The 25,432-nt window shown below is 41.3% G+C and overlaps 1 protein-coding gene across 1 annotated transcript in view; it reads right to left on the bottom strand.

Annotated features, from left to right (window-relative positions):
- The window catches only part of TTN (titin), a 274,545-nt gene that overhangs the window by 4,667 nt on the left and 244,446 nt on the right, over nucleotides 1–25,432 (bottom strand). Inside the window, exons 279-308 of the mRNA XM_012726861.1 lie at nucleotides 24,894–25,181; nucleotides 24,484–24,783; nucleotides 23,939–24,241; nucleotides 23,542–23,847; nucleotides 21,678–23,444; nucleotides 21,025–21,318; nucleotides 20,059–20,346; nucleotides 19,640–19,939; nucleotides 17,195–19,261; nucleotides 16,790–17,092; nucleotides 16,387–16,692; nucleotides 16,005–16,295; nucleotides 15,613–15,909; nucleotides 15,175–15,480; nucleotides 14,032–14,337; nucleotides 13,668–13,949; nucleotides 12,889–13,482; nucleotides 12,488–12,775; nucleotides 12,099–12,398; nucleotides 11,361–11,663; nucleotides 10,530–10,832; nucleotides 9,839–10,423; nucleotides 9,134–9,439; nucleotides 8,718–9,017; nucleotides 7,518–8,093; nucleotides 7,108–7,413; nucleotides 6,134–6,727; nucleotides 617–6,019; nucleotides 327–538; nucleotides 43–199 (exon numbers count right to left, since the gene is read on the bottom strand). Of these exons, the coding sequence (XP_012582315.1) occupies nucleotides 43–199; nucleotides 327–538; nucleotides 617–6,019; nucleotides 6,134–6,727; nucleotides 7,108–7,413; nucleotides 7,518–8,093; nucleotides 8,718–9,017; nucleotides 9,134–9,439; nucleotides 9,839–10,423; nucleotides 10,530–10,832; nucleotides 11,361–11,663; nucleotides 12,099–12,398; nucleotides 12,488–12,775; nucleotides 12,889–13,482; nucleotides 13,668–13,949; nucleotides 14,032–14,337; nucleotides 15,175–15,480; nucleotides 15,613–15,909; nucleotides 16,005–16,295; nucleotides 16,387–16,692; nucleotides 16,790–17,092; nucleotides 17,195–19,261; nucleotides 19,640–19,939; nucleotides 20,059–20,346; nucleotides 21,025–21,318; nucleotides 21,678–23,444; nucleotides 23,542–23,847; nucleotides 23,939–24,241; nucleotides 24,484–24,783; nucleotides 24,894–25,181 (18,231 nt within the window). The remainder of the gene's footprint in view (nucleotides 1–42; nucleotides 200–326; nucleotides 539–616; nucleotides 6,020–6,133; nucleotides 6,728–7,107; nucleotides 7,414–7,517; nucleotides 8,094–8,717; nucleotides 9,018–9,133; nucleotides 9,440–9,838; nucleotides 10,424–10,529; nucleotides 10,833–11,360; nucleotides 11,664–12,098; nucleotides 12,399–12,487; nucleotides 12,776–12,888; nucleotides 13,483–13,667; nucleotides 13,950–14,031; nucleotides 14,338–15,174; nucleotides 15,481–15,612; nucleotides 15,910–16,004; nucleotides 16,296–16,386; nucleotides 16,693–16,789; nucleotides 17,093–17,194; nucleotides 19,262–19,639; nucleotides 19,940–20,058; nucleotides 20,347–21,024; nucleotides 21,319–21,677; nucleotides 23,445–23,541; nucleotides 23,848–23,938; nucleotides 24,242–24,483; nucleotides 24,784–24,893; nucleotides 25,182–25,432) is intronic.

The following is a 25,432-nucleotide window of genomic DNA, read 5'->3' as shown; positions in this document are numbered from 1 at the left end:
GATGAAATTAAAAAAAAGAAAAAAGAAAAAATACCAACCTACCTTTTATTGTTAACCTGCAGTTAGAGGACACAGATCCAGCTGAATTTGTTATTGTACATGTATATAGTCCACTGTCTGAAGTATCAGTCTTATGAATTTCCAAGAGGAATTCTTCTTTGTGTTCAGAGAGTTTATATTTACCTCCTTGTGTAATAGCCTGTAGAATGAAAGTAATTTATGTTTTAAAAAGTGGTTTAACCTTAAACTTTCTTTGGGAGGTGGCAATGAGGGAAGATGTTAGATTTTTAGAAGATTAAATTAAAGGACATTTAAGAGCTGATTACCTTTCCATCTTTTGTCCACATGACAGTTGGCTGGGGTTCTCCAGTAGCTTTAACTGTAAGTTTAGCAATCTCTTCTGAAGAAACAGTTGTATCTTGCAGTCCAGAAACAATCACTGGTTTTGAGGAAATCGGTTCAGGAGGTTTTGTTTCCATTTTCTTGACTTCTGCTGACTCAGCAGTTTCCTGTTCCGATTTCTTGATTTCTGTCGACTCTATAATTTTCTGAGTTTCCTTCTTAGTTGCTGTCAATTCAGCAGTTTTTTGAGCAGATTTCTTGGCTTCTGAAATACTTGACACCTGCTCATGGATACTTTTAAAGGTTTGTCCCATAAACTGAAAGCTAGTTTTAGAAGTTCCACCTTCTCCAGAAATCTCACAAACATATTCTCCACTATCAGATTCTGTGAGGTTATGGATTTTGAGTTCATAGGTACCATCTGCTGAGTAATGAAACTGGAAGTGCCCATTTTCCTTTAGTTTTTTGCCATCTTTATACCAGGAGACTTCTTTTGCACTCAACACACTACTTTCAACAGCACAGGTCAGCTTTGCAATATCTTTTGAAGCCTCAGCTTTCAGGGACTGAGTTATCTTGGGCGGGGCAGGGGCTGGCAGCTGCTGAACTTTCTCTGTTGCTGTGGGTTTTGTCTCCGTAGGTGATACGACTTTTGGGTGAGAAATCACTGGTTCTGGAGATTTCACTCGTTTTGGAGACTTAACTGCTTCTGGGGATTTCACCTTTGGCTCTGGAGATTTGACTCTGGGTGGTGATGTCACAGCCTTTTCAGTAACCCTGGCTTTTTGAACAGTCAGAGTAAACTGTGCCTCTTGCCTGCCTTCACTGTTTTCTACCACCACACTGTAGTTGCCCTCATCGGAAGCTTGGACTGAAGAGATCTCAAAGGTCGATTTATACTTTGTGGTGGTAATTTGGTGGTGGGCAGATGCACTTATCACTTGTCCTCCACGCAGCCAGGTCACAGTCGGTACTGGCTCACCATCTGTATCACAAGAAAACCTTGCAGACTCGCCTTCATAGACTGTTATGGACCTTGGCTTTGTTAAAATTCTTGCTTCCAAAGTAGTTTTGATCATTCTGCGTGTGGATTTTTCCTCCAGTGACTTTTCTTCTGCTGCAGTACTTTTCATTTCTGCAGATGTATAGTGTTCATATGAAGAGAGTGTTTCCCTTGTCTCCATCATCTGTGATTTTACTTCCCTGACTGAAGAAGCAGCTTCCATTTCTGATGTTTTCTTAAAGGATGAAACTGCATAGACCTCTGTTCTCGTCAGCTCAGGGAAAACAGAACGTGGCACCTCTTCATCTTTGCGCTGGGAAGCATAGGTAGTGTAATCTCCTCCTGTTACATCCAGGGTGGCATAATCAGAAGCTTCACCTTTGTAGTTGGTGCACACAGCACGGTATGTTCCGCTGTCATCAATATGACAGTCCAAAATTTCCAGGGTCAGGACACCACTTGTGTTGCTGTAACGAATCTTATTGCTCTCTTGGAGTTCCACACCATTGTGATACCACTTAACTTCAGCAGTTGGCTTAGACTGAACATTTAAGATGAAACGTGTATTTTGGCCAGTAGGTACCCTGTGGGATCGCATTCGCAGTGTGATTCGAGGGGCATGGTCTAGCGTGAAGGGCTGCTGACTCAAAACCTCATATTTTCTTTCTGATGTTTTCTGAGTCTTTAGAGCAGCTTTCATGGCCTCATACCTAGAAAAGATATCAAATCTGGCAGATCTCTCAAATCTTGAGAGTGATCTCTCACTTGACACAGGGCTGGGGGAACGTGGACGAGTTCTCTCTGGAGTAGGAGACCTTCTTTCCATGTCATCTTCATATTCCTCAGGTGGTGGTGGACGTGACCGTATCAGCTCAGACACTGGCCTCATTACCTCAATATAAGTGGGAGACAGGGAGCGCCGTCGTCTTAGTAGTCTGGACACAGATGAGGATGCCTCTCTGTGAGCACGTTTTGATATTTCATATTCTTCCTCAATTTCTGTTATTTCTGTCACTTCTTTCAGTCGTCTTGATTTCTTTCTAGACTTTTCTTCCTTCGACATGTGGTCAAGCTCACTTTTGTATTCTGAGAGACGCTGGGTGGTGGTCACTGGACGGAGCAGCTCTTCGTCCTCTCGCTCAGCCATGATTCTCTGCCGTTGTTTTGGCTGTCTGTATGAGGCCCTGGCATGCCGTTCCTGTAGTTCTGCATAACTAGTACTCGTTTCAACCTTCTTTGGGATGTGATAGGTTGAATATCGGAAGTCTTTTCTTGTTTCCTCCACCTTGACACGAGCTTGGGGTGAAGAATAACGTAGACTGGAAAGCTCAAAACGTGGAGGGCTCCGACTTGGAGGTGAAGCTGAAAAACCCAGTTCAAGTTCTTCTTCAAGACGCAGTCTCTCTTCCTCTGTTCGTTTCATTGCCAAGTAGTCATCAATGGGAAGGAGTAATTCTTCATCAGACATGTCTCCAAGAGACCGTCTTCTAGGTCTGTAGTAAAAGTCATAATCAGGAGATGGTGTACGCCGGCGGGCTGGTCTCACCATTTCAAGATCATCTTGTGATAGCTTGGGGATACGCCACTTAGGTCTATATTGATCTGTAATGCGTGGAAGAGGCATCACGTAGAACTGTTCCCATCTTGAAAGGCGAATGCGCTTGGGCCTTTTCTGTACAACTCTGTCTATTTTCCCAGGCATTTCAAATTGATCACGTATCTTTTTATACCATTTCATGTCAGACATAGGCACATACTGCTTAATGTGTTGGTCTTCTTCTATGGTAGTCTGTTTGAACTTGCGTGGTTCTGGTACCTCATAAGGCATACGGAGCTTTCTCTCCTCCTTCTTTTCTTCTGTCTCAAGTCGGAATTCCCCTTTTACTGTCTTGGTGCTGACAGCTGGTTTATAGAGGATGGCAGCTTCCCTCAGAGCCTCTTGGGCTACCTGTGTCAGGGGCACAGTTTCTGTCCCAGAAAGGATTTCAGCCATTCTTAGTGTCTTGTCAATTTGTTTTTGTACATGGCGTTCTCGCTCTTCCTTACTCTTGTATTCTTGCTTGACATACCTCAAGCGTTCCACTTGTAGGTGAGCCTGGCAGCTGGTGGATCCAGCTGTGTTTGTGGCTGTGACCCGATAATATCCTGTGTCTTCAGGCAAAGTATCCCTAATGTGTAAAGCATAATAATCCAGGCCTTCATGGATAATTTCAATGTTAGGACCGAGAGACAGAGGCTGACCATCTTTCTCCCATTTCAATGTTGGTGGGGGGATGCCAGACACTCTGATCTCAAAGCAGATACTTTGACCTTCTTGGCATTCTGCATTTGCTAGTAGTCGTTTGAACATGGGTCTTAAGGTTGTGTCTGTTGGAGGTGGATGTGGATTGACAGTCAACTTTGCTTTACAGCTGTCTTCACCATACTTGTTCTTTGCCACAACAGTATATTCAGCATCATCATCTGTAGTCACACTGTTGATTGTTAGTTGGTAAAGTCCCTTGTCAGTTTCGAATGTATACTTTTTCTCATCATCACCTGGTTTGATTTTCTGACCTGACTTATACCATGTTACACGAGGCTCTGGATGGACTGTGATAGTTACTCCAAAACGTACATTTTCACCCACATAGGCTGTCTTGTTATAGAGAGGCAAGGTAAATTCTGGTGGCCTTTCCAGGAGTCTCATTGTATCTGTTCTGCGCTTAATTTTCTTTGTGGTTCTACGGTAATAATAGTCATAAACTTCTCTCACACCTTTAACAAACAGCTCAGCATAAGAACTGTCTTCACCATAGTCATTGACTACTTTACACCTGTAGGTACCATCATCGAATTTGGTGATGTCTTTGACATACATGGTGGCCACTCCATCTTCATAGGTGATTTCATATTTTTCACCACTCTCCAGTTGTCTGACACCAAAATACCAGGTTACTTGTGTAGACTGATCATAATTTTCAATTTGGCACACGTATTTGACACTTTCCCCTTCTTCGCCAACTGCATGCATTATCTGCCCAGAAATGGGGCCAATTTCAATAGAGGCCACTTTAACTTTAGCCACACTCACTCCTCTTTGAGATCGAATTGCACCACCACAGGAGATCCTGGCTGCGGACACAACCATATTGAGGTCTTTCTTGATTAGGGTGTGGTAGTAGCGCCGGTGTTTTAATGTTCTAATAACTTTAGTACTGATGTTTTCTAGCCTCTGCTTCAACCAGGGGTGCTGGAGTGCCTCAGATGCTGTCATGCGAGATTTTCTGTCTTTCACTAATAGCCGGTCAACAAAATCCATGGCTTCAAGGCTAATGTCTTTGAATGCTTCTTCATCAAAAGTATATTCAGCATTCATGATATTTTCAATGATCTGTTGATTTGTTTCAGCCAGGAATGGGTTGGTACCACTTAACAGCACGTACACCAATGTTCCAAGTGACCACATGTCTGTGGCTGTACTGACGACATCATGCTGGTGAACTTCAGGAGCACAGTATTCAGGAGCAGTGAACAGAAGTCTAAAGTTGTCCCCTGGTTTTAGTTGCCGGGCTTGACCAAATTCTATAATTTTAATTATGGAGCTCCTTCTTGTTTGGTAGATGATATTTTCTGGTCTAATGTCAAAATTTCCAATGTTACGACTATGCAAGAATTCAAGTGCTTCACAGACCTGGCGAACATAACTTACAATTTCTCTTTCATTAAGTTCAAAAGCACTTGTGTTAATGCGTTCAAATATGTCAAGTCCTGATATGAATTCAAAGATCAATACTAATTCTTCCATGCTTTCGAATGACTCATGGAGGTATAAGATGTTTTTGTGCCTTGCGATGTTTAGAATGGATATTTCCTTCTTTACCAAAACTTGATCGGTCCCTTTGACTTTAACAAATTTGGCCATGTATGTCTTCTTTGAGGATGTTTCCACACAACGGTGGACAATTCCAAACTGACCACGTCCAAGATCTTCTGCAATCATATATTTCTCATAGAGTTCCTTTGTTGAAGAGTGAGATGCTTTAGTCATGGAAACCTCCCTGGTTTCATCGACTTCTTCATCGTAGTTCATGGCTCGGGTCTTATCTTCTTTGGTTATGGTTGGTTCTGAAGGCTCAGACGGCTTGCTCAGACCAAATTTATTTTCAGCAATTACACGGAACTGGTAACTTGTTTTTCCAAATAAGTTGACAACAGTGTAGCGGGTTTCTCGGGCCTGTCCTACCCGGAGCCATCTTTCTGCTGTAGTGGCACATTTTTCAACAATGTAGTTGGTGATTTTGCTGCCACCATCAGAAGCTGGCTCAGTCCATGTTAAGTTTACAGAATCTCGTGAGACATCACTCACTTTGACACCTCTGGGTGGGTCAGGAACATCAGCTACATCCAGTTCAACTGTCTTCTGATCAATTCCAAATCTGTTTTTAGCACAGACCACATAGAAACCAGCATCTTTTCTCTCTACTCCACTGGGGAAAACAAGTGATGTGAAGGTCCTTGTGACAATAACTTGGTAGTGGCCATTATTGTCAATGAGATCTTGTCCTTTCTGCCAGGTGATCACAGGATCTGGTTTGCCGCTGAAAGGAATTTTGATGCTGACTGCTTCACCTCGAAGAGCATGAACTGCCCCCATGCCTTCAAGATTTTTAGGCAAGTGTATTTTAGCTGGAACTGTATCAGAATAAGAGAAGAAAATATAATTTAGCAAGATCTATTTAAGAGCAACCCCCATCCTCAATAACAGGTTATTTAACACCAAACTGATGTTTACTGATTTGTTCTTACCTTCCACTTCCAAGGAGGCAGTGCCAGACACAGATCCTCCTTGGTTGGTAGCTCTGACTTGGTAAACTGTGGCATCATCATCTGTGACATTTGCAATGATAAGCTGGTTGTAGCCACCCTTGAACTCTTGAATCCTGTACTTTAATCCATCTGCAATGATTTCTTTGCCTTGTCGGTACCATTTCACAACAGGTTTTGGATGACCAGTCACCTTGCAGACCAAAGTAGCATTGCTCTGATATCTGACATTTAGATTTCTCAGTTCCTCTTTAAAGTGTGGGGCCTGAATTGGAACATCGGATTTGGGAGTGACAGGTTCTGATATTTCACTCCACTCACTTTCCCCACCTAGGTTTTCACATTTCACACGGAACTCATATTCAAGACCTTCAATAAGGTTTTGCACTGAAAAGACGGTTTCTCGAATTTCTTCTGTTGTTACAGCAATCCATTTATTCTGTTTCTTCTCACGCTTCTCAAGGCAGTAATTTCTAATCTTTGCGCCTCCATCACTGGCAGGTGGCTTCCAGGCCACAACACAAGAATCTTTTGTGAGAGCTGTAATAGTTGGTTTGCCAGGAGCACTTGGCTTTTCTATTTAAAACAAACAAAACAGGATTTGAGCCAGAAGGAGAAACAAGCAGCTTTATAAGAAACTTATTAAGAAAATAAAATGTTATTAACTCAAAGTTCTACTAAAATAGCTATAGCTATACCAGAAAAATGAAATTGGTTGATTTTGTATTAAGAAACATATTAAAACACAAACTTCCTTTTTTAAAGAAGAGGCTAGGGTACTTTTTGCTTTTCTTAGATATGCAAAAATTCATTGAAAATGAGGTAAAAGGCATGTGTACTTTATCTTAATCTTTGTTATTTCCCTTCAGACATTTTTTCTGTTAAAAAGAGCTTTATGATGACATGACATTTTGTCCTATGTCGATTGTTGAGGTTGTACAGGAGATTGTACTCACCGAATGGACTCTTAATGATCACAACTGAGGAGACCTCTAGAGGTTCACTAATGCCAAAGGTGTTCTGAGCGGAGACCCGGAAATAATAGCCAGCATTTTCTGTGAGGTTCACAATTCGACAGGTTGTCACTGAGATGGCTGAAGACACCAATTGCCATTCAGCCCCTTCCTTGGCCTCGCATTTCTCCACAACATAGTTGGTGATCCAGGAGCCTCCATCATCTGCTGGTGGTTTCCAACTGATCACTGCAGAGTTCTTCAATAAGGCTTCAATCACAATTGGTCCTGTGGGTTTGTCTGGTTTATCTGTTGGGAGCAAATCCAATGATAGTGGTTTTTAAAAGTACCCCACCCCCCCCAAGATTTTTTTCTTTAAACAATAAAAGGCACTGAAAGCAAAAATTAAATACCTTGAATTTCCACATCAAGGGTGGTGTCAACTGTTCCGTGGATATTGCTGAGCTGCACTTTGTATTTCCCAGCATGTGTTTTACGTTGGACGTTCTTCATGACGAGGTGAGTGTAGTGCTCAGTGTTTTCAATAGTGATTTTTTCTGAGTTTTGCAGAGGTTTCTGGCCATGGAACCAAGTGATGGCAGGTACTGGACGACCGATGTACATGACATGCAGTCGAAGTGTTGAACCCACAGCACCGTAATATTTCTCTTTCAGGGGGTAACCAGGATGGAACTGAGGTGTTGCTTGCAATAGAAGCTTACTACTGCTCTCTACTTCTCCAACTTCATTGGTAGCTATGCAGGTATATACACCTTCATCTTCTTGTTCCTCTGTCATGATTGTCAGAGTATGTGTGCGCCCATCTGAAGACATTTTGTACTTCCGACTTTGCACGAGCTCTTTACCAAATCGGTACCATTTAATGTCAGGGAGAGGTCTTCCAACAATCTGGCATGAGAATTGAGCAGCTTCACCCAATTTGGTGGTAACATCTTGCATTTCTTTGCGTACTCCTGGGGCCTCTCCAGCTGAAGGATATGAAAGTTAATATTAAGTTCATCATTGCTCTTATTGCATCTATAATCCTCTATCCTTGTATGTCAGGAATGAACTTATCCTGTTGCTCTGTGATTTACAAACGCGTCTAATTTGTAAAAACTCTTTGTAGTGATTTACCTAGGGTCATAGGCAAAGTAGGGATTCAGTGAACATACTCACATTATTATGTAGAGTGATTTTTTTTCTTTATGATAGGGAGGTATTAGTAATATATAGGACTCTAGGGAAATATAAATTCTCTATGCAATCTGTAATATCCTTTGCCGTTTCTTACTTTCTCTGAAGTAGGGTATATTTGTTGACCCTTTAGCCATGTTGGGAAATGTAAAAAATCTATTGCAGTCAAGGGAGAAATTACTCTAGGAATGTGCTTATTAAAGTGCACTGCCCCCAGAAAGGTTCTGGGCAGGTAATGACTTCCTATAGAAAACATCAACTATTTTGTGTGTGTGCATAGGCAAAGGCAGTGATTTCTTTCCAAACACTTGCCCTCCAACAAAGCTTTCTGGAGATCTTCTTGTCATAGAGGAAGAGTTATTCTTAATATGCTACTTAGTTTATAAGTCACAAGCAGAGAACTAACAGACACTTACATGTTAATTTAGTCTTTATAGACATGGCAGTTCTTCGAGGTCTGCTAAGTCCAGTTTCATTTTCAGCAAAAACCCTGAATTCATATTCAGTAGCTTCCAGCAAGCCCCCTATGATGAATTGCCTGTCTTTGATGCGTTCCTTATTGCTCTTCTTCCAGGCACTGTCTCCAGACTGTCTATACTCAACCCAGTATCCAAGGATTTCTTTGCCACCATCACATTCAGGTTTTTCCCACTGTAGGGTGATGCTGTCTTTGGATATTGAAAGAATCTCTAGTTCTCCAGGTTGGCTTGGTTTATCTAAAATAGTTTAAAAACAATTGAAAAGGGAATCAGCTTTACTGCTGAGATAAAAGGAAAAAAGACTACAGATGTTTGCCTCTTCAATTTTACCACCTTGGAAATTCTGTCCTTACCAAATGGATCTTTGCAAATGACTGGTTCAGAAGCAGGACTGGTCTCACTTAGGCCGACATCATTCTGTGCGATGATGCGGAACTGGTATTCTGCGTCGGGAACAAGCCCGGTGACGGTGTACATTGTGGTGGTTATCTGGGTCTTGTTGTGTCTGACCCACTTGTCAGTTGATGTCTCTTTGCGTTCAATATAATAGCCTGTGACTCGGGAACCACCATCATCTTTGGGTCGGGACCAGGACAGGCTGACAGAACTCTTGGTGACATCGAGTACTTCTGGAGGATTGCTTGGGGGCTCTGGAGGGTCTGGAGATATAAATGGCAAAGATGTGTTATTTACAAACCTTTTTTTTTTTTTTAAAGATTTATTTATTTGTGCATACAGAACTGGGGTACAGGCCAGAGGCTCAGGGGCGGCGAGAGGCTTCACCAGAGACAGAGTGGGGAACAGAACAGGCAGATCGACGAAGTACACTGCTGAGGGGAGCAGCGGGCGGGTCAGGAGAGGTCTGCCACGCCATGTAGTCACCTCCGGGGCAGGCGGGAATCGAACTCATGCGGAAGCAGCTTTAGATTCTCAGTGCTGTGCTTTAACCCGCTGCGCCACCAGGGAGGGCCACAAACCTTATAATCTTAATGGCATTGTGTCAAAACAAAAGAGCACTGAAAGAAATTTTGCCGTGTCACTGTTGAAGAAATACTTACTGAGTGGTGTTTTTGGTATGGCGGGTTCCTCAGATTTTAGGGGTTTGCTTATACCAAACTGGTTTTCTGCTGAAACACGGAAATGGTATTCCACATTTTCTTTGAGGCCTTTTACCACCAGTGAGGTACCTCGGACTCTGGAATCAATGGTATACCAGGCGGCCTTAGGAACTTCTCGTCTCTCAAGGATGTAGCCTAAGATGTCTGCACCACCATCATCGGCAGGGGGTCTCCAACTGACTCTTACAGAGCGTGCCTGTATGTCATCGTATTCAAGAGGCCCTTCTGGTGTATTAGGACTTCCTATCACCTTGACCTTGATGTAAACAGTCTTCTTTCCACATTTGTTTTCGAGAACCAGGTCATAAGTGCCAGAATCATCCCTGTCTGCTTCTTTGATCACAAGCTCTGTGTGTGTTTCAGATGTTGCGATCATGGCACGCCTGCTGATATCTTGGCCTTCCTTGGTCCACTTACACATTGGGAATGGTTTTCCTTTGACTGGTATGGTAAGTCGGATAACTCCACCCTGTCTTACAGAGATGCCCTCCTGGTATCTTTCATCAAGTTCATAATCAGGATATTCTGGGTGGGTGGGGGAAGGTAGAGTTACAATTAGTATTTTTTTGGAGATGGTAGGAAATAAATTTTAAGGCAATTTTAGCAGAAAGTAAATAGTCCTGTGTCTTACCAAGCATTTCAGTGACTTTGACTGTTCCTGGCACCTCAGCAGGTTCCCCTGGTCCACCCGCATTGCAGGCCAGGACACGGAATCTGTACTCAGCACCCTGAGGTAGGTGTGTTAGAGTATACTCCCGAATCTTGGTGGGAGTAGTGTTACATTTGGTCCATTCATGTTGATCTACTTTTTGCATTTCTATCAAGTAGCCTGTGACTTTAGATCCTCCTTCATCTTCTGGAACACTCCAGGCCAGAGAGACTGATGTTCTTGTTGTATCTGTAACTCTTGGATTTTGTGGCTTTCCTGGAGGAGCTGGAATAAGAATAAGGCAACAATAGAATAGTTAAAGTTGTTAAAAAGTTAAAGCAACGGTGACACTTAACAGATTTAACAAGTTGTGGAAGCATGGAGTGTTAGCATTAGAATATTTTTTGTTTTGTAAGAATTACATTTATTTTATCAGTTAAAAATATACTTCTTGCTTTTTCCTTTATCTTAAATATTTTATTTGTGATCACTACTATCTTGCATTTATCAGTCGTTTTTAAAGTGCTTTCAGAAATACTAACTGGCTTGAAAACTGATATAGGGCACATAATATAAATCTCATTTTAAAGAAGAAAGTAAATTCATGATATAAAAAGTTATTTTTCAAAAGCTACTATGGGTGGATTGGTAATAATCCACAAAGCAATACAAGTAAATGATGAAAATATTCAATATTTTTATTGTGAAGATGGTTATACAAAAAGATATACTTTCCAAAAGTTATATGTTAAGGATGAAATTGACTACATTAAATTGTTCTAAAATGAACTTGACTCATGCAAACATATTTACCAATTGGATCCATGGCAACAGTGGGTTTGGAAGGACGACTTGGTTTTCCAGTCCCTCTGGAATTAATGGCTGTGACACGGTGTTCATATTCTAAGCCTTCAATAAGGCCAGTGGAACGGTACCGTGTCATTGTCACTGGCATTTTATTTACACGGACCCATCGATCTGCTCTCACTTCTTTGCGCTCCACAATGTATCCAGTCACTTGGGAGCCACCATCCTCTTCCGGGGGATACCAAGTAAGTGTCATGCCATCACGGGAGACATCAAACACCTGCAGTGATTCTGGAGGTCCAGGAATACCTGCAGCAAAATAGAGGAAAACATCCTATTGCAATATGAATAAAAAATAAAGACACATTGTTTATGTGTGGCTTAGCTTTTTGAATAGTGTATTAAACTATTTTTCTAGTGTTTTCATATTTTTCAATTTTCTTAAGAGCTATTCCTAATTTTCTTCAATTCTATCAACCTCTATTAAGCATGCACTCACTATAACCAGTCATTCCTTTCTCCATTCTTCCCTAACTCCTTTCTCTCTTTCATTAAAAAAGCAAAACAAAAGCAAAAAACAAACTAACCACATTGAAGACTTCAGATAAAGGAGATTTAGAAATCTTAGAAGGACTCAGGTCATTTTTTGAACCTTTTACTCACACCAGGCATATTAAAGACAAATTGCATTTTTCTGTTAATAGTCAATGGTCAGAATTAGAGATAGGAGAAAGGTGGCCTTACTGATGCTGCTGCGACATTCTATGACCTCAGACTGCAAATAGGAGCCAATTCCAAAGCGGTTTGTTGCGGCCACACGGAACACATATTCATTTCCTTCTGTGAGTCTGGTAAACTTAAATGTTGGTCTTGTCACTGATTCAGACACTGGCAGCCATCCTGGACGATGGGCATCACGCTGTTCTACCACGTAACCACTCAGTGGAGCACCACCATCCAATGCTGGTGGTTCCCAGGAAATGACAACTGACGTAGCATCAATTTCATCAACCTTGATTGGGCCAGTTGGTGGGCCAGGCTTGTCTAGGAAGGAAAAAGAAATGCAGGAAATGAATTTTCATTTTAAATCATATTTAGGTCAAATTGCTAGTGTTTTTATCACTCATCCTTACCAAGAATAATAACTTTAATGGTCTCTGAAGTAGTTCCAGTTACATTTTTCAGTTCAAGTGTATATTCTCCAGTATCTCTGATGGTAGTTTCACGAATGGTTAATTTAGCCACCTTAGCATGAGTCTCAACTGTGACACGCTCTGATTCTTTCAGTTTAGAACCAGAAAAGAACCAGGAAGCAGCAGGTGGTGGGCGACCAGCAATTGGTATCACCAGTTCTATTGGTTTACCAGCAGGGACGTGGATGGTCTTTTGAGGCATTGTAGAGAGATCAATTGTTGGCAATACTATGAGAAAGAAATTGGATATTTATTTTTTAGCATGAATCTGATGAAAAATTTTCATGAATGCTGAATGTTTTCTTTACTATTACTGCCAATTTTGACTATTTGCTACATACCTCTGAGGTCTTGTACAGTCACAGCTGTGACGATCTCTCTTGGTTCTGACACACCTTTTTCATTTTGTGCTCTAACTCTAAATGAGTACTGTTCACCTTCATTTAAGGAAATAACAGTGTGCTCTAGCACTGTGGGTTTTAAGGTGACAACCTTCATCCATCTCTCTGTGCCAGCTTTGCAGGCCTCGAGAACATAGCCAGTGAGTCGGCTACCACCATCGTAGAGTGGTTTTTCCCAGGCAAGGGTGACAGTTGATTTGGTGACATCGACCACTTCTAGTTTTGTGGGGACCAAAGGCACTTCTGAGACCAGCACTGCATCAGATGTTTCACAAGGTTCTCCAATGCCATAAATGTTTTCTGGCAGTACTCTGAAATAGTACATAGTTCCTTCTACTAGTCCAGAAATTCGGTAAAGAGTCTTGCTGCATTTGGTCGTTACTGTTTTGAATGCTCTCATGGCAGCTTCACGCTTTTCAATAATGTAATTGGTGACTGGAGCTCCACCATCAACTGTGGGAATTTCCCAAGTAATAGTCACAGACTCTCTTGATACTTCCTTAACTTTCACTGAAGGACAAGGACCAGGAGTATCTAAAAAATAGAATGATGAATCCAAATTATTTTCTTGATTAGTTGATACATTTGTGTGTGTACATGTTTGGGTAGGAAAACATATCCAACATTATTTTTCTCTAGAGAAACAATCAATCATAGGTTAAAGGTGTATATATTTGGAGAATCTACATGCAGCAGTCAATTTTAAGACAAATGCTTACCATATACTTTTACAAGTACTGTTGCTGACTTCTTGCCAGACTGATTTTCAGCTTCAATGGTGTATTTTCCAGCATCATACCGGTTAACTTTGTCCACAATAAGTAAAGAGTAGCTCTCAGTGTTGTCAATAATTGCCCGGTTCGCAAGGTCAATGCCCTTCTTGCTCCATGTGATGACAGGAGGTGGTCTTCCAGAGACAGACACCATTAGGCGCAGTGAGGTCCCAGCTCTGAGAGTAACAGTCTTCTTCAAATCATCTGCAAGCTCCAGATCAGGTATTTCTGGAAAGAAAATTGTCAAAACTTAATTCATGAACAAATATGATGAGAAAACAGTTCATCCAAAAGCTTATATTATAAATACCTAGTCTTTCCACAGGCTCAATTTCAGTAGTTGATTCGCTGTAATCACTCATACCCTTTGCATTCACAGCAGCAACTCTGAAGGAGTATTTCTGGCCTGTTTTAAGGTCTGGCACAGTGAATTCAGTATTTCTTATTGTGGCATTGGTATGTACTCGGTACCATTGATCAGTATCCTTCTCTTGCATTTCAAGAACATACCCTATGATGTCAGTCCCACCATCATACATGGGCTTGGTCCATGCCAAACTAATGCTGCGTTTGGTGGTATCTACAACTCTTGGTGCAGAAGGTGGTCCCGGGGTATCTATGGAATTCAGAAAGGGAAATGTAGATATTACACAGACAAAGAAAATTTGAGACTGTTATTTTTGGTTTTCAGGACTCACAAAAGCATTATTTTTTCTCTGTCCACACTTAGCAAGATAACATTTATAACTGGGCCCTTCTGATATTACAAAACAGCCCTATATGCTACATTTCACTATCATCATTGCCACCATCATCATTTTATGAAATAAAGTGCTTCTGAAAGATTGATATTTCTTTTCTACTTTGGCTAGCTATTCTGTACTCTTTCAGTTAAGCTTATTGCTTCAAGTACCTATTCTCAGGAACTTTTCTTTAGTTGCTCAGCTTCCACAGGGTTAATATCACTTGTCACTTTCACATTTTTAATGAATACAGCAATCAGTTTATTCCTTTAAGTTCTTGGGCTCAAAATCTGTACGAGGATTTGCCACTTTTTTTAAAGCACTTGTGATGTTTATTTTGTTATTTAGTAAATTACTAGAAACTTTATCCTTGGTTATGCCTCTTTTAAAAGAGACTTTTTTTTTTTTTTTTAGTAGTCATCACTACAATGTTTTTTTTCTCCATTCTTAGGAAGATTTATAAAATATGTGTGTCCTTTTAGTATTGTTAATCACTGCAACAATCCTCAGTGAAGCAATTGCTAACTTATTGATAGAACTGGTAGTTTAAATGTTCTCTATCTTAACTTATATTGAGGATTCCTTTAATAAGCATATTTTTTTCTAGATCATTCATAAATTCTATAAATTTTTGGAAATGGCATGTAAGAAAGTTATTTGTAAAATGGCTTTGATGAGCACAGGATTTCTGTGTGATTCTTGGAACTCACATGATGGTTCTTTGCATGAGATAAAGTTGGAAGCTTCACTGGGTTCACTGTTTCCAGCAGCATTCACTGCGGTCACCCGGAATTGGTAATCACAGCCTTCCATCAGGCCTGTCACCTTCAGTCTGGTGTCATACACCACATAGTCTTTGTTGACACGTGTCCAGCGCAAGCTCTTCTTCTCACGTTTGTCTACTAGGTAGTTGCTGATCTCATTACCACCATCAGATTCAGGTTCTGTCCACTGAATGATGATGTGTTCTTTGCCAGCTCCAACTTCTTCAGGTATTCCAGGTTGTGATGGAATAGCTGTTTATATTTTTATGAAAATAAAGATGATCAGAATTGTATAAAATCACTTTTGATATGACTGTCCCCCTCTCCTTCCCCAGATCCCATTACATTTTAACTACTGAGTTGCTTGAAAGCATTGATACTCACTGAATGAATTTCTGGCTATAATTGGCTCTGATTCAATAGGCACGCCAGGGCCATATTTGTTTACTGCCTTTACTCGGAATATGTATTCGTTGTTCTTGATGAGTCTCGTAACCACATAAGATAGAGTTGGGCATTCGCTTTCTACAATCACCCAGTGGAGCCTGCTGGTCTCGCGTCTTTCCACAATGTAGTGAGTTATTTCTGCTCCTCCATCTTCCTGAGGAAGGTTCCAGGATAAAGTGCATTTCTCCTCTGTTACTCTGCTGACAGTGAGCTTGCCACATGGGCCAGGGGAATCTGAAACAGTTGTAATGACAATCAATGATGAAGGTCAGTCTTTCTGCCAACACTTCAACATGCTATACAAATAAAAGGACAATTGATAAGCTTACCCAGAACTTTGACCATGACAGACACGGCCTTGGTCCCACTGGCATTCTTCACGGTTAAAGTATATTTTCCACTATCACTTCTGTCACAGAACTTAATCACAGCAGTTGCTCGTTTGCCAGTATACTGCAAAGACACTTTCTCACAGAGATCTAGTTCCTTGTCACCTTTGGTCCAGATAATTTTGGGTTCAGGTTTGCCACCAACTGCAGCATCAAGAACAAGATCTGATCCTGCTCTGATAGTAACCAGATCACCCTGTAATCTTGCATCCAGTTCAGCTTTTGGTGGAGCTGTCAAAGGCAAAAATAGATGTGAATGAATACACAACAATTTATTTTCATATAAACTATCGCAGTTTGAAAGGAAAATATGGACTGTTACCATATTCATCTCGGCAAGTGACAGGGCCTGTAGATTCTGATCCTTTGCTTATTACACCTGCTGCATTCTTGGCCAACACACGGAACTCATAAGTATCTCCTTCACTGAGAGCAGTCACGGTGAAGAAATTGTCGGACACAATGGTATAGTTGCACTTCAGCCAGCGACCATCTCCAACTTCACTGACTGGCTTACGCTCTATGATGTAGCCCACAATCTTACTGCCTCCATCATATACTGGGGCAGACCATATCAGTGATACTGTTGCTCTTGTGACATCTGTCACCTCTGGTCTTCCTGGTGCATCTGGAAGGGATGCAAAAATATGGTTAAAAATACAAATCTGAATTCTGGTATTAGTAGTAGTAGTAGTAGTAGTATGCTTTTAAGTTTTGATACCTACCAACTGGGTTTTGAGCCATTATGGGTCTTGAAGCTTCACTGGCTTTGCTCACACCGGCAGCATTGAGTGCATATGTTCTGAACTGGTATTCTAGTCCTTCTACCAAACCAGTTACCTTGTAGTTGCACTCTAAGCATGGCACTTTATTTTCTTTCACCCAAAGAATGGTGTTCCGTTCTTTCTTCTCAACCCAGTAGCCAATGATTTTACTGCCACCATCATGGTAGGGTTCTTCCCAACGAATAGACATGGCATTGGCAGACACGTAGTAGACCTGAGGTCTGGTTGGAGCACTTGGTGGGACTAAATACAAACATAGGAATCAAATATGAATACAATTTTCTAAAACTCAGGGGCAATTCTTAAATTATAGAGACTTTGAAATCTGATTTTGATTTTTCTTACCAAATGGATGCTCAGCAGTTACTGGAATTGATTCTAGAGGCTTGCTGACACCGAATCTGTTCTCTGAACTGACACGGAATGAATATTCCATGTATTTTGTGAGATGAGTGACTTTAATCTGAGTGCGCTTGACACTGGAATTGACAAGCTGCCAAGCTGTTGCACCTGATTCACGCTTTTCAACTATGTAATTAGTAATTTCAGTGCCTCCATCATCTTTCGGTTCAGCCCATGACAGGACACATGATTCGGCTGAGACAGATGAGACCTCAATGGGGCCAGTCACTGGACCCGGCCTTCCAATGACCACAACTGTGATAGTAAATGTTTTGACACCAGCTGTATTTTCCAGGGTCAAGAAGTATCTTCCAGAGTCCCCTCTCATGCTGTCCTTTACAGAGAGGGTCGTTTTATCTTTTGTAGTTGTAATAGTCATCCGATCTGTCTCTTTAAGTCTCATTTCTTCGAGCTTCCATGTTACTTTGGGAGCAGGACGACCACTGATTGGCACATCAATAGTAAATGTGCTTCCTGCTTTGCAAGTTATGAGCTGATTGGTAATTCCAGTAAGATCAGCAGTAGGCTCAATTTGAGGCTCCTTGATGATAACTGAAGAAAAGGCTTCCCGGGGCTCACTGTAGCCAGCATCATTCTTTGCCTTCACACGGAATTCATATTCTGTGTTCTCAACAAGGCGCTCTACTGTAAAAGTCAGCTGTTTGGTGTGACCGGCTTCAGTCCAGAAGTCAGATCCTTTTTGTCTCATTTCAACCAAGTAGTCGGTAATTCGGCTGCCTCCATCGTGTTCAGGTTTTAGCCAAGCTAAAACTGCAGAAGATTTGCTTGTGTCGACGATATCAAGTCTCCTAGGGGGAGCAGGCTGTTCTGTGGCTAAGATTGGTTCTGGCATTTCATAGGGTTCACCAACACCATACTCATTTTCTGCAGAAACACGGAAATAGTATGGAACACCTTCTGCCAGGTCACTGACTTTCAAGATCTGTCGAGTGCATTTTTCACTGACAACTTGCCAGCTACGGCGACTTGCTTCTCGTTTCTCTACTACATAGTGATGGATCCGGGCACCACCATCAAGGAGAGGGGCATCCCACATCAATGTAATAGATCCTCTGTTCACATCCTTGAAAGTAATTGGGCCCGGTGGGCCTGGAGAGTCTAACACCTTTACGGTAAATGTAATCGACTTACTGCCACTGTTGTTTTCCACAGTCAGAGTATATTTCCCTGCATCATTTCTGTTGCAGTTTTCTACAGTGAGGGTACTGAAGGAGTCTGTTGTATGGATATCAGCCCGAATGCTAAGGTTAGAGTCTGGTTTGCTCCACACGGCTGTAGGTGTTGGTCTACCCTGGTAGGCAATGAAGAGGCGAATACTGGCTCCAGCTCTAACAATGTGAGTCTGCTTAAAGTTTGCATCAATGTCTAACTCAGGAGCTGTTAATCGATCAACTGCTTTAATTGTACCAGTCACTTCACAGCTGTCTCCTTTTCCAGCACCGTTGATGGCGCTAACCCGGAATTTGTATTCTTCACCTGCTTGTAGGTCGGTGACTGTATATCTTGTTTTCACGCATGCCTCTAAATTCACCTTGTGCCAGTCTCCTAAGTCAGCCTTGCACATTTCTATAATATACCCAATTATTTCCATGCCCCCATCAAATACTGGCTTGGCCCATTCTAAGCTCACAGTTGTCTTTGATGTGTCTGTCACTTTGACCACAGAGGGAGCGCTTGGTGGGTTGACAGGCTCTCTGCATTTGATGAGTCTTGAGATGCCACTTGCAGGTCCTACTCCAGCAGCATTTTCTGCCATGACATGGAATTCATACTCATTGCCTTCTGTCAGGCCAGTGACTTTGAATCTTGTCTCAGAGATTGGCCGTTTGCTGATCACTTTTACCCAGCGCGTGCTTTTCTTTTCTCTCCTTTCAAGGATATAATGTTGAATTTCATTGCCACCATCTGATTCTGGTCTTGCCCATGTCAAGGTAATGCTATTGCCTGTTACATTACTAGGTTCTGGAATACCAGGGGCGTCGGGAGTAGCTGTAAAATGAAAGCAAAGAAGCAAACCAATTAGATAGGTTTGCATGAATGCTTGCAAGTTAATTATTGACATGGTACCATCTAGTCAAAATGCACACTTGGGCCCTCCCTGGTGGTGCAATGGTTTAGGACAAAGCACTGCAAGCTAGCTGCAGCCGCTTCAGTGCAGGTTCAGTCCCAGGCCCTGGAAGTGACCCAGAAGGCACAGCAGACCTCTTCTGTCTCTCCTGCTGCTCCCCCCAGCAGTGTACTTCGTTGATCTGCCTGCTCTCCTCTCCACTCTGTCTCTGGAGAAGCCTCTCACTGCCCCTGAACCTCTGGCCTGTACCTCAGGTCTGTATGCATAAATAAATACTTAAAAAACAAAAGCACACTTACTGTATTGTATTTGAGCAACCACTGGGTCAGATTCAAGTGGTCTGCCAACACCAAACTTGTTTACTGCTGAAACACGGAATTGGTATTCATTGCCACTTATTAGTTTCATAGCAGTATAGCTGAGGGCTTCACATTTGTCCTCAATTAGTGCCCAAGCAAGCCTGCTTGTTTCCCGTTTTTCAATGACATAATGAGTTATGGGAGCACAGCCATCATTGAGTGGAGCCTCCCACCACAGAGTCATCTTCTCGCCAGTAATATTGGTGAATCTTATTGGCCCAACTGGTTTTCCTGGTGTATCTATAAGAGAAAGGTTCCAGAGTTAGTAGCTTTTCCTTTATCCATTCAAATGCATTTTTAGGCATGTCTCTAATCCAAGTTCCATAAATTTTAAGATTAAGAAGCTATTTTAAATGTACCTTGTACTTTCACTGTAATTTCTGCTTTTGTGGTGCCAGATACATTTTTGGCTTCCACGGTATATACACCACGATGTTCCCGAGTAGCATCTCTAACAAAGAGGCTGGTGGAGCCCAAGACATCTGTTATTTCTACGTTCATCCTCTTTTCAATTTCTACTCCATCTCTGAACCAAGTTACTCGAGGTACTGGTCGTCCCTGGACCAAAGCTTTAATTCTAAGGCTCTCTCCAGACTTTATAACGAGACCATCGAAATACTCAGGGCCAAACTCTACTGTTGGTGGTACTAAAAAAGAAAGAGAAAGAAGGTCTTAGTTCAACTTAATATATAAATAAACATGTTTTCCTTTAGCACCAAATAAAGCCTTGGAGGATAATGCTTATGCATTTTACTCAAAACCTGTTTTGAAAGTGTGATTGACAATTGAGAATTTAGACGATGGGGCTAAACATTTGCATATCACTAGCTTGTTTCTGTAGTGTCTGTCAAGCTATTTATCTTACATTGCCATTTATAAAAAAAGAGGAACAGAACATTAACAGATCATTTACTTTGAATACTGCTCATGTTTAGCATGGTCCTGTAAGAGGATATTGCTGCACGCAAGCACTGTAATGACAGTGCTGTTGGGTGTGTATTTGAATATCACAGTAAAGTTGAATAGTTACCCTGGAGAGAGTCTTCTTCTTTATTATAAATGACTGAAATTACAAAGGTAAAAACTCATTCCCACTTGTATTCTATTTATATGTAAATGGAGTGAAATAATAGCCTAGATAAAAAGAATTGATGCCAATTATGTGTTTTGTTCTCTTCATTTGAGAAGTAGAAAATGTAATTCAGTCACCTTCTTGAGTAACCTATGAGAAAGGATGCTTTCTGTCTCCATTTTGCAGATCAGGAACCAAAAATACTTTTAAAAATATTGTGAATGTCCATAGGAAAGCAGTTGTAAATACTTACCATTTTCATCTCTTGTCATAATAATACCAGAAGACTGAGAGGGTGGGCTTATTGTTCCAACAGCATTTCTTGCAATTATTCTGAACTCAAATCGATCTCCAGGACTAAGCCCTGTGACTGTGTACTGACATTCACTGACGTCAGTGAAGTTGCATCTGACCCAGCGATCATTCCCTTGCCGTTTCTCAATGCTGTAGGCCACAATCTTACTGCCTCCGTCACGCAATGGTGGGTTCCACTTAAGTGTGATAGTTTCCCGGGTGACATCAATGTAGTCAGGAGTGCCAGGGGGGTCTAAAGAATTATGTGGAAATTAGATGCGTCATATTTCTGTAAAGAACTTTCAATCATCATCAGAAGAAAAAGAACATGAATAAATTCCCCAAGCTTATTTTAGTCATTAATGCCAATTTTTGTTTCATAGTCTTTAAAAAGAACTTTAAATTACTTCATTAGACTGATTTAAATCCAGCTACCTTGTGTTACTTGACTTGAATACACTAGTGACAAGAATAGTCTTGATCTTAGCCAAAAGGTCCAAAAGCAATCTAGTGACAATCATAATATGAGGCGGTATATAGAAGAGGTTTGATTTGTTACCAACATAGTCAGTTGCTGAATTAATTATATGTGAACAATATTCAGTCACTTACCTACTGGAGATACGGCTAAGGTAAATTTACTTGGATCACTGGGTGAGCTTAGACCAGCAGAATTTTCGGCATATACACGGAACTGGTAGTCCAGGCCTTCTATTAGTCCTGTAGCTCTGTATTCTCTTCCAGATATTGGTGAAGTATTAACTCTTTGCCAGAGGATGCTATTTCTTTCCTTCTTTTCAACATGAAATCCAGTAACTTCTGAACCACCATCATAGACTGGAGCATCCCAAGTGAGGGACATGCCGTCAGAAGTCACATTGTAAATAACTGGCTTCCCTGGAGGTCCAGGAATCCTGAATTGGTGTTTTGCCACAATGATGTTGGAGACAAGTGGCTGGCTGACTCCGTATCTGTTTTCTGCCCTAACTCTAAATTGGTATTCAGCATCTTTGACTAGATTAGGCACTTTGAAAGTTGTTCTGGCAACACTCGAACACACCATCTTCCAATTAGTTTGTGAAGCTTCCCGTTTCTCAATGCTGTAACAAGTAATTTCTCCCCCTCCATCATCTTCAGGCACATCCCATGACATGATGACGCTGTCAGCCTTAATCTCATCGAATTGAATGGGCCCTTTGGGCTTAGATGGTGGGCCCAGGGTGATGACTGTAATGGGAAATGAGTTTCTACAAACTGCATTATCAAGAATAACAGTGTACTTCCCTCCATTCTCCTTCTTGGCATTCTTAATATGCAAAGTAATTTTGTTTTCAGTTTTGCTGAGACGAATGTTTTCACTTTCTTTCAGTGGCAAGTTGTCTTTCAGCCAACTGATAGATGGTTTGGGTTTTCCTTTATAAGGTAATTCGAGGTGTACATTATGCCCTATTCTCACAGTGACTTGTGCCCCAGGGATCTCTGACAGGTCAACTTCAGGTGTAATTACAAGTTCTTTCACTGTAATGGGCCCAATAGAGACAGTGTCACTCAGTCCTTTCTCATTTTTGGCAGACACTCTGAATTCCAGCACTGACTGTTCCTTAAGTTGGCCAACCTCGATTTCACAAGTCTTGCTTATGCCAGCATGGGACCATGCTTGTTCACCTTTACCTTTCCTTTCCACAATGTACTCTGTGATGACACTACCACCATCAAAGTCAGGTTTGGTCCAGGTCAGGGTAACGGATGTCTTTGTGGAGTCTTTCATGGAGAGGTCACGTATGGGAGCTGGCACTTCGGCAGCTTTCACGGGCTCTGTAGTTTCACAGGGCTCCCCAATTCCAATTTCATTTTCTGCAAGCACTCTGAAGAAGAAGGGCGTTTTCTCTGACAAATCTGTTATCTTAAAGCCTGTACTGGAGCATTCGTGTGACACTGCAGACCATGTTCTCTTGGTGGCATCTCTCTTTTCAATGACATAATTAATTATGGGAGATCCTCCATCAATGAGAGGAGGCTCCCAGACCAAAGTGACTGTGCCTCGAGAAACATTTTTAATCTGTAGTTTCTGGCAGGCAGCTGGTGTATCAAGCACTTTAACACTCACAGTTGAAGATTTGGGTTGACCAACTCCATTTTCTATTGTGAGAATGTATTTTCCCGTGTCATTGCGAGTAACTTGAGGAATAATAAGTAATGAAGATGAATCAGTGTTTTGAATACTGTATCTGGTATCACTGCCCAGATTCTTCTCGCCTTTTCTCCATGTGACAGTAGGTGGAGGTCTGCCTTTAAAGGGAATCAGTATTTGTATATCTTCACCAGCTTTAGCTATAACAGAGGTTCTGAGAGCCACATCTAGGTCGATCTCTGGTTCCTCTGTAAACAAAAGATGGACACAATGGATTTTAGAGAAAGAAAATGAGCAACTTCCTGTAATAAAAATGAAACCACAACCATACCAGGAGGTACATACCAAGTATGTCTCTAGCCTGTGCAGGTTCAGTCATTGTTATAGGTTCTCCTTGTCCAGCACAGTTTACAGCAGATACCTGGAAGTAGTAATTGACTCCAGGTTGCAGGTTAGAAATGACATATTCGGTAGTCCTGATCTCTCCTCTGGTAGAAACAACAGTCCATTCCTCCTCTTCTTCTTGTCTCATCTCGACAACATATCCAGTAACAGCACTGCCCCCGTCATAGACAGGTTTACTCCACCCAAGGGTGATGGATGATTTAGTGGAATCTGAGATTCTTATCTTAGCTGGTGGGCCTGGAGGGTCTGCAATTCACAGTACAGTAATTACATAACCATGTATGATCTAGTGACACTAAAGAAGACAGGTGAAAATGCTGCTCTGATGAACACTTACCAACGGGATCAGCAGCTTTGTAAAAGTCGGAGGGCTCAGAAAATGGACCCTGTCCAGCAGCGTTTACAGCACAAACTCTGTACTGATAGTCACTGTTTTCTGTAAGTCCTGTCACTTTCTGTCTGGTGTCACGGATAGTCTCCTTTAAGACTTTCAACCACCCTAGACTCTTCTTGTCTCGTTTTTCAAGGATGTAGCCACTTATTTCATTGCCACCATCAGTAACTGGTCTGTTCCAGACAACCGTCATTGTATTCTTGGTAATCTTTGTCACCTCTGGTATGCTTGGTGGCCCAGGTGTAACTAGAAAAGGAAATGAAAATGAGTTCAAAGAGTAAACAGTACAGATGAGTTGTTCAGTCTTCAGTTCTTATCTGAGAATGTTATGCTTTCTAGTTGGTGAAAGGATGAAAATGAGAAGTGATACAAAAGAAAATTAAAATCATCCTAAGAAATGTATGCACAAGATAGTCAGAATAGCTTATATTTGTTTTGAAAATTTTTTCAATGTTTGATTTCAATTTTCTGATGAAATCATATCTCACCAAATGCATTCTTTGCTACCACTGGGTCAGATTCCAGTGGATCCCCAATTCCATATTTGTTCACAGCTCGAACCCGGAAGATATACTCATTTCCTTTGATAATTTTGGTGGTTGTAATGATGCATTCTTCCAGATTTTCAGACACCATTGACCACACAACACGGCTTGTCTCACGCCTTTCCACAATGTAGTGAGTGATTTTTGCACCACCATCATCTGCTGGAGGTCGCCAGAGAAGAGTTATCTTTTCAGCAGTGACAGTCTTAAATTCAATGGGTCCACCTGGAGGTCCTGGTTTGTCTGTCAATGAAAGGGTGAAATAATATGTTAGTACCTTTTAAAGACTACTAAATGGAAATCATTAAGCTTAGACAAACAGAAGGTGACAGTAGCTTGAACTCAGCACCTACCAAGAATCTGCACTCTGATGGTGGCCGAAGCTGAGCCCATGGCGTTCCTTAGTTTTAACTCATAGCTTCCACTATTAAGGCGATTTGCATCTTTGATAAGTATAGATGCAAGGTCAGTGGTATTTTCAACGCACACCAGTGCATTGGTCTGTAACTCTTTATCATCTTTATACCACTCAATTGTAGGTGCTGGTTTGCCAGAAATGCCAGCTCTGAGCTTTACAGATGTGCCTGCTCTATATTTTACAACTTCTGTATATTCTAGAGGCAAATCTATTACAGGCCCACCTGAAAGGAAAACAGATAAGAGATTTAAAAGATCACAAAGATGAAAAAATAATTTTAGTATCTTTAAAGATTATTGCCCCTTATTAAATAATACTTATATATAGACCAACACAGTAGCTCTAATTCTTTCTGTTTATTATTTTAAACATTTAAATCTTACAAGTGCTTTCCTAATCCAGATAGGGAAGATTATGAGCAAGCTCTGTATCCCAATGTCACTACTTGCATAGAAACTTTAAAAACATTTTAAA

This window comes from Condylura cristata, unplaced genomic scaffold (genome assembly GCF_000260355.1).
Source record: "Condylura cristata isolate star-nosed mole 26May11 unplaced genomic scaffold, ConCri1.0 scaffold00002, whole genome shotgun sequence".
Lineage (NCBI taxonomy): Eukaryota > Metazoa > Chordata > Mammalia > Eulipotyphla > Talpidae > Condylura > Condylura cristata.
Note: the sequence above shows the minus strand (reverse complement) of the source record. Positions and strands in the feature narration are given on the sequence as shown.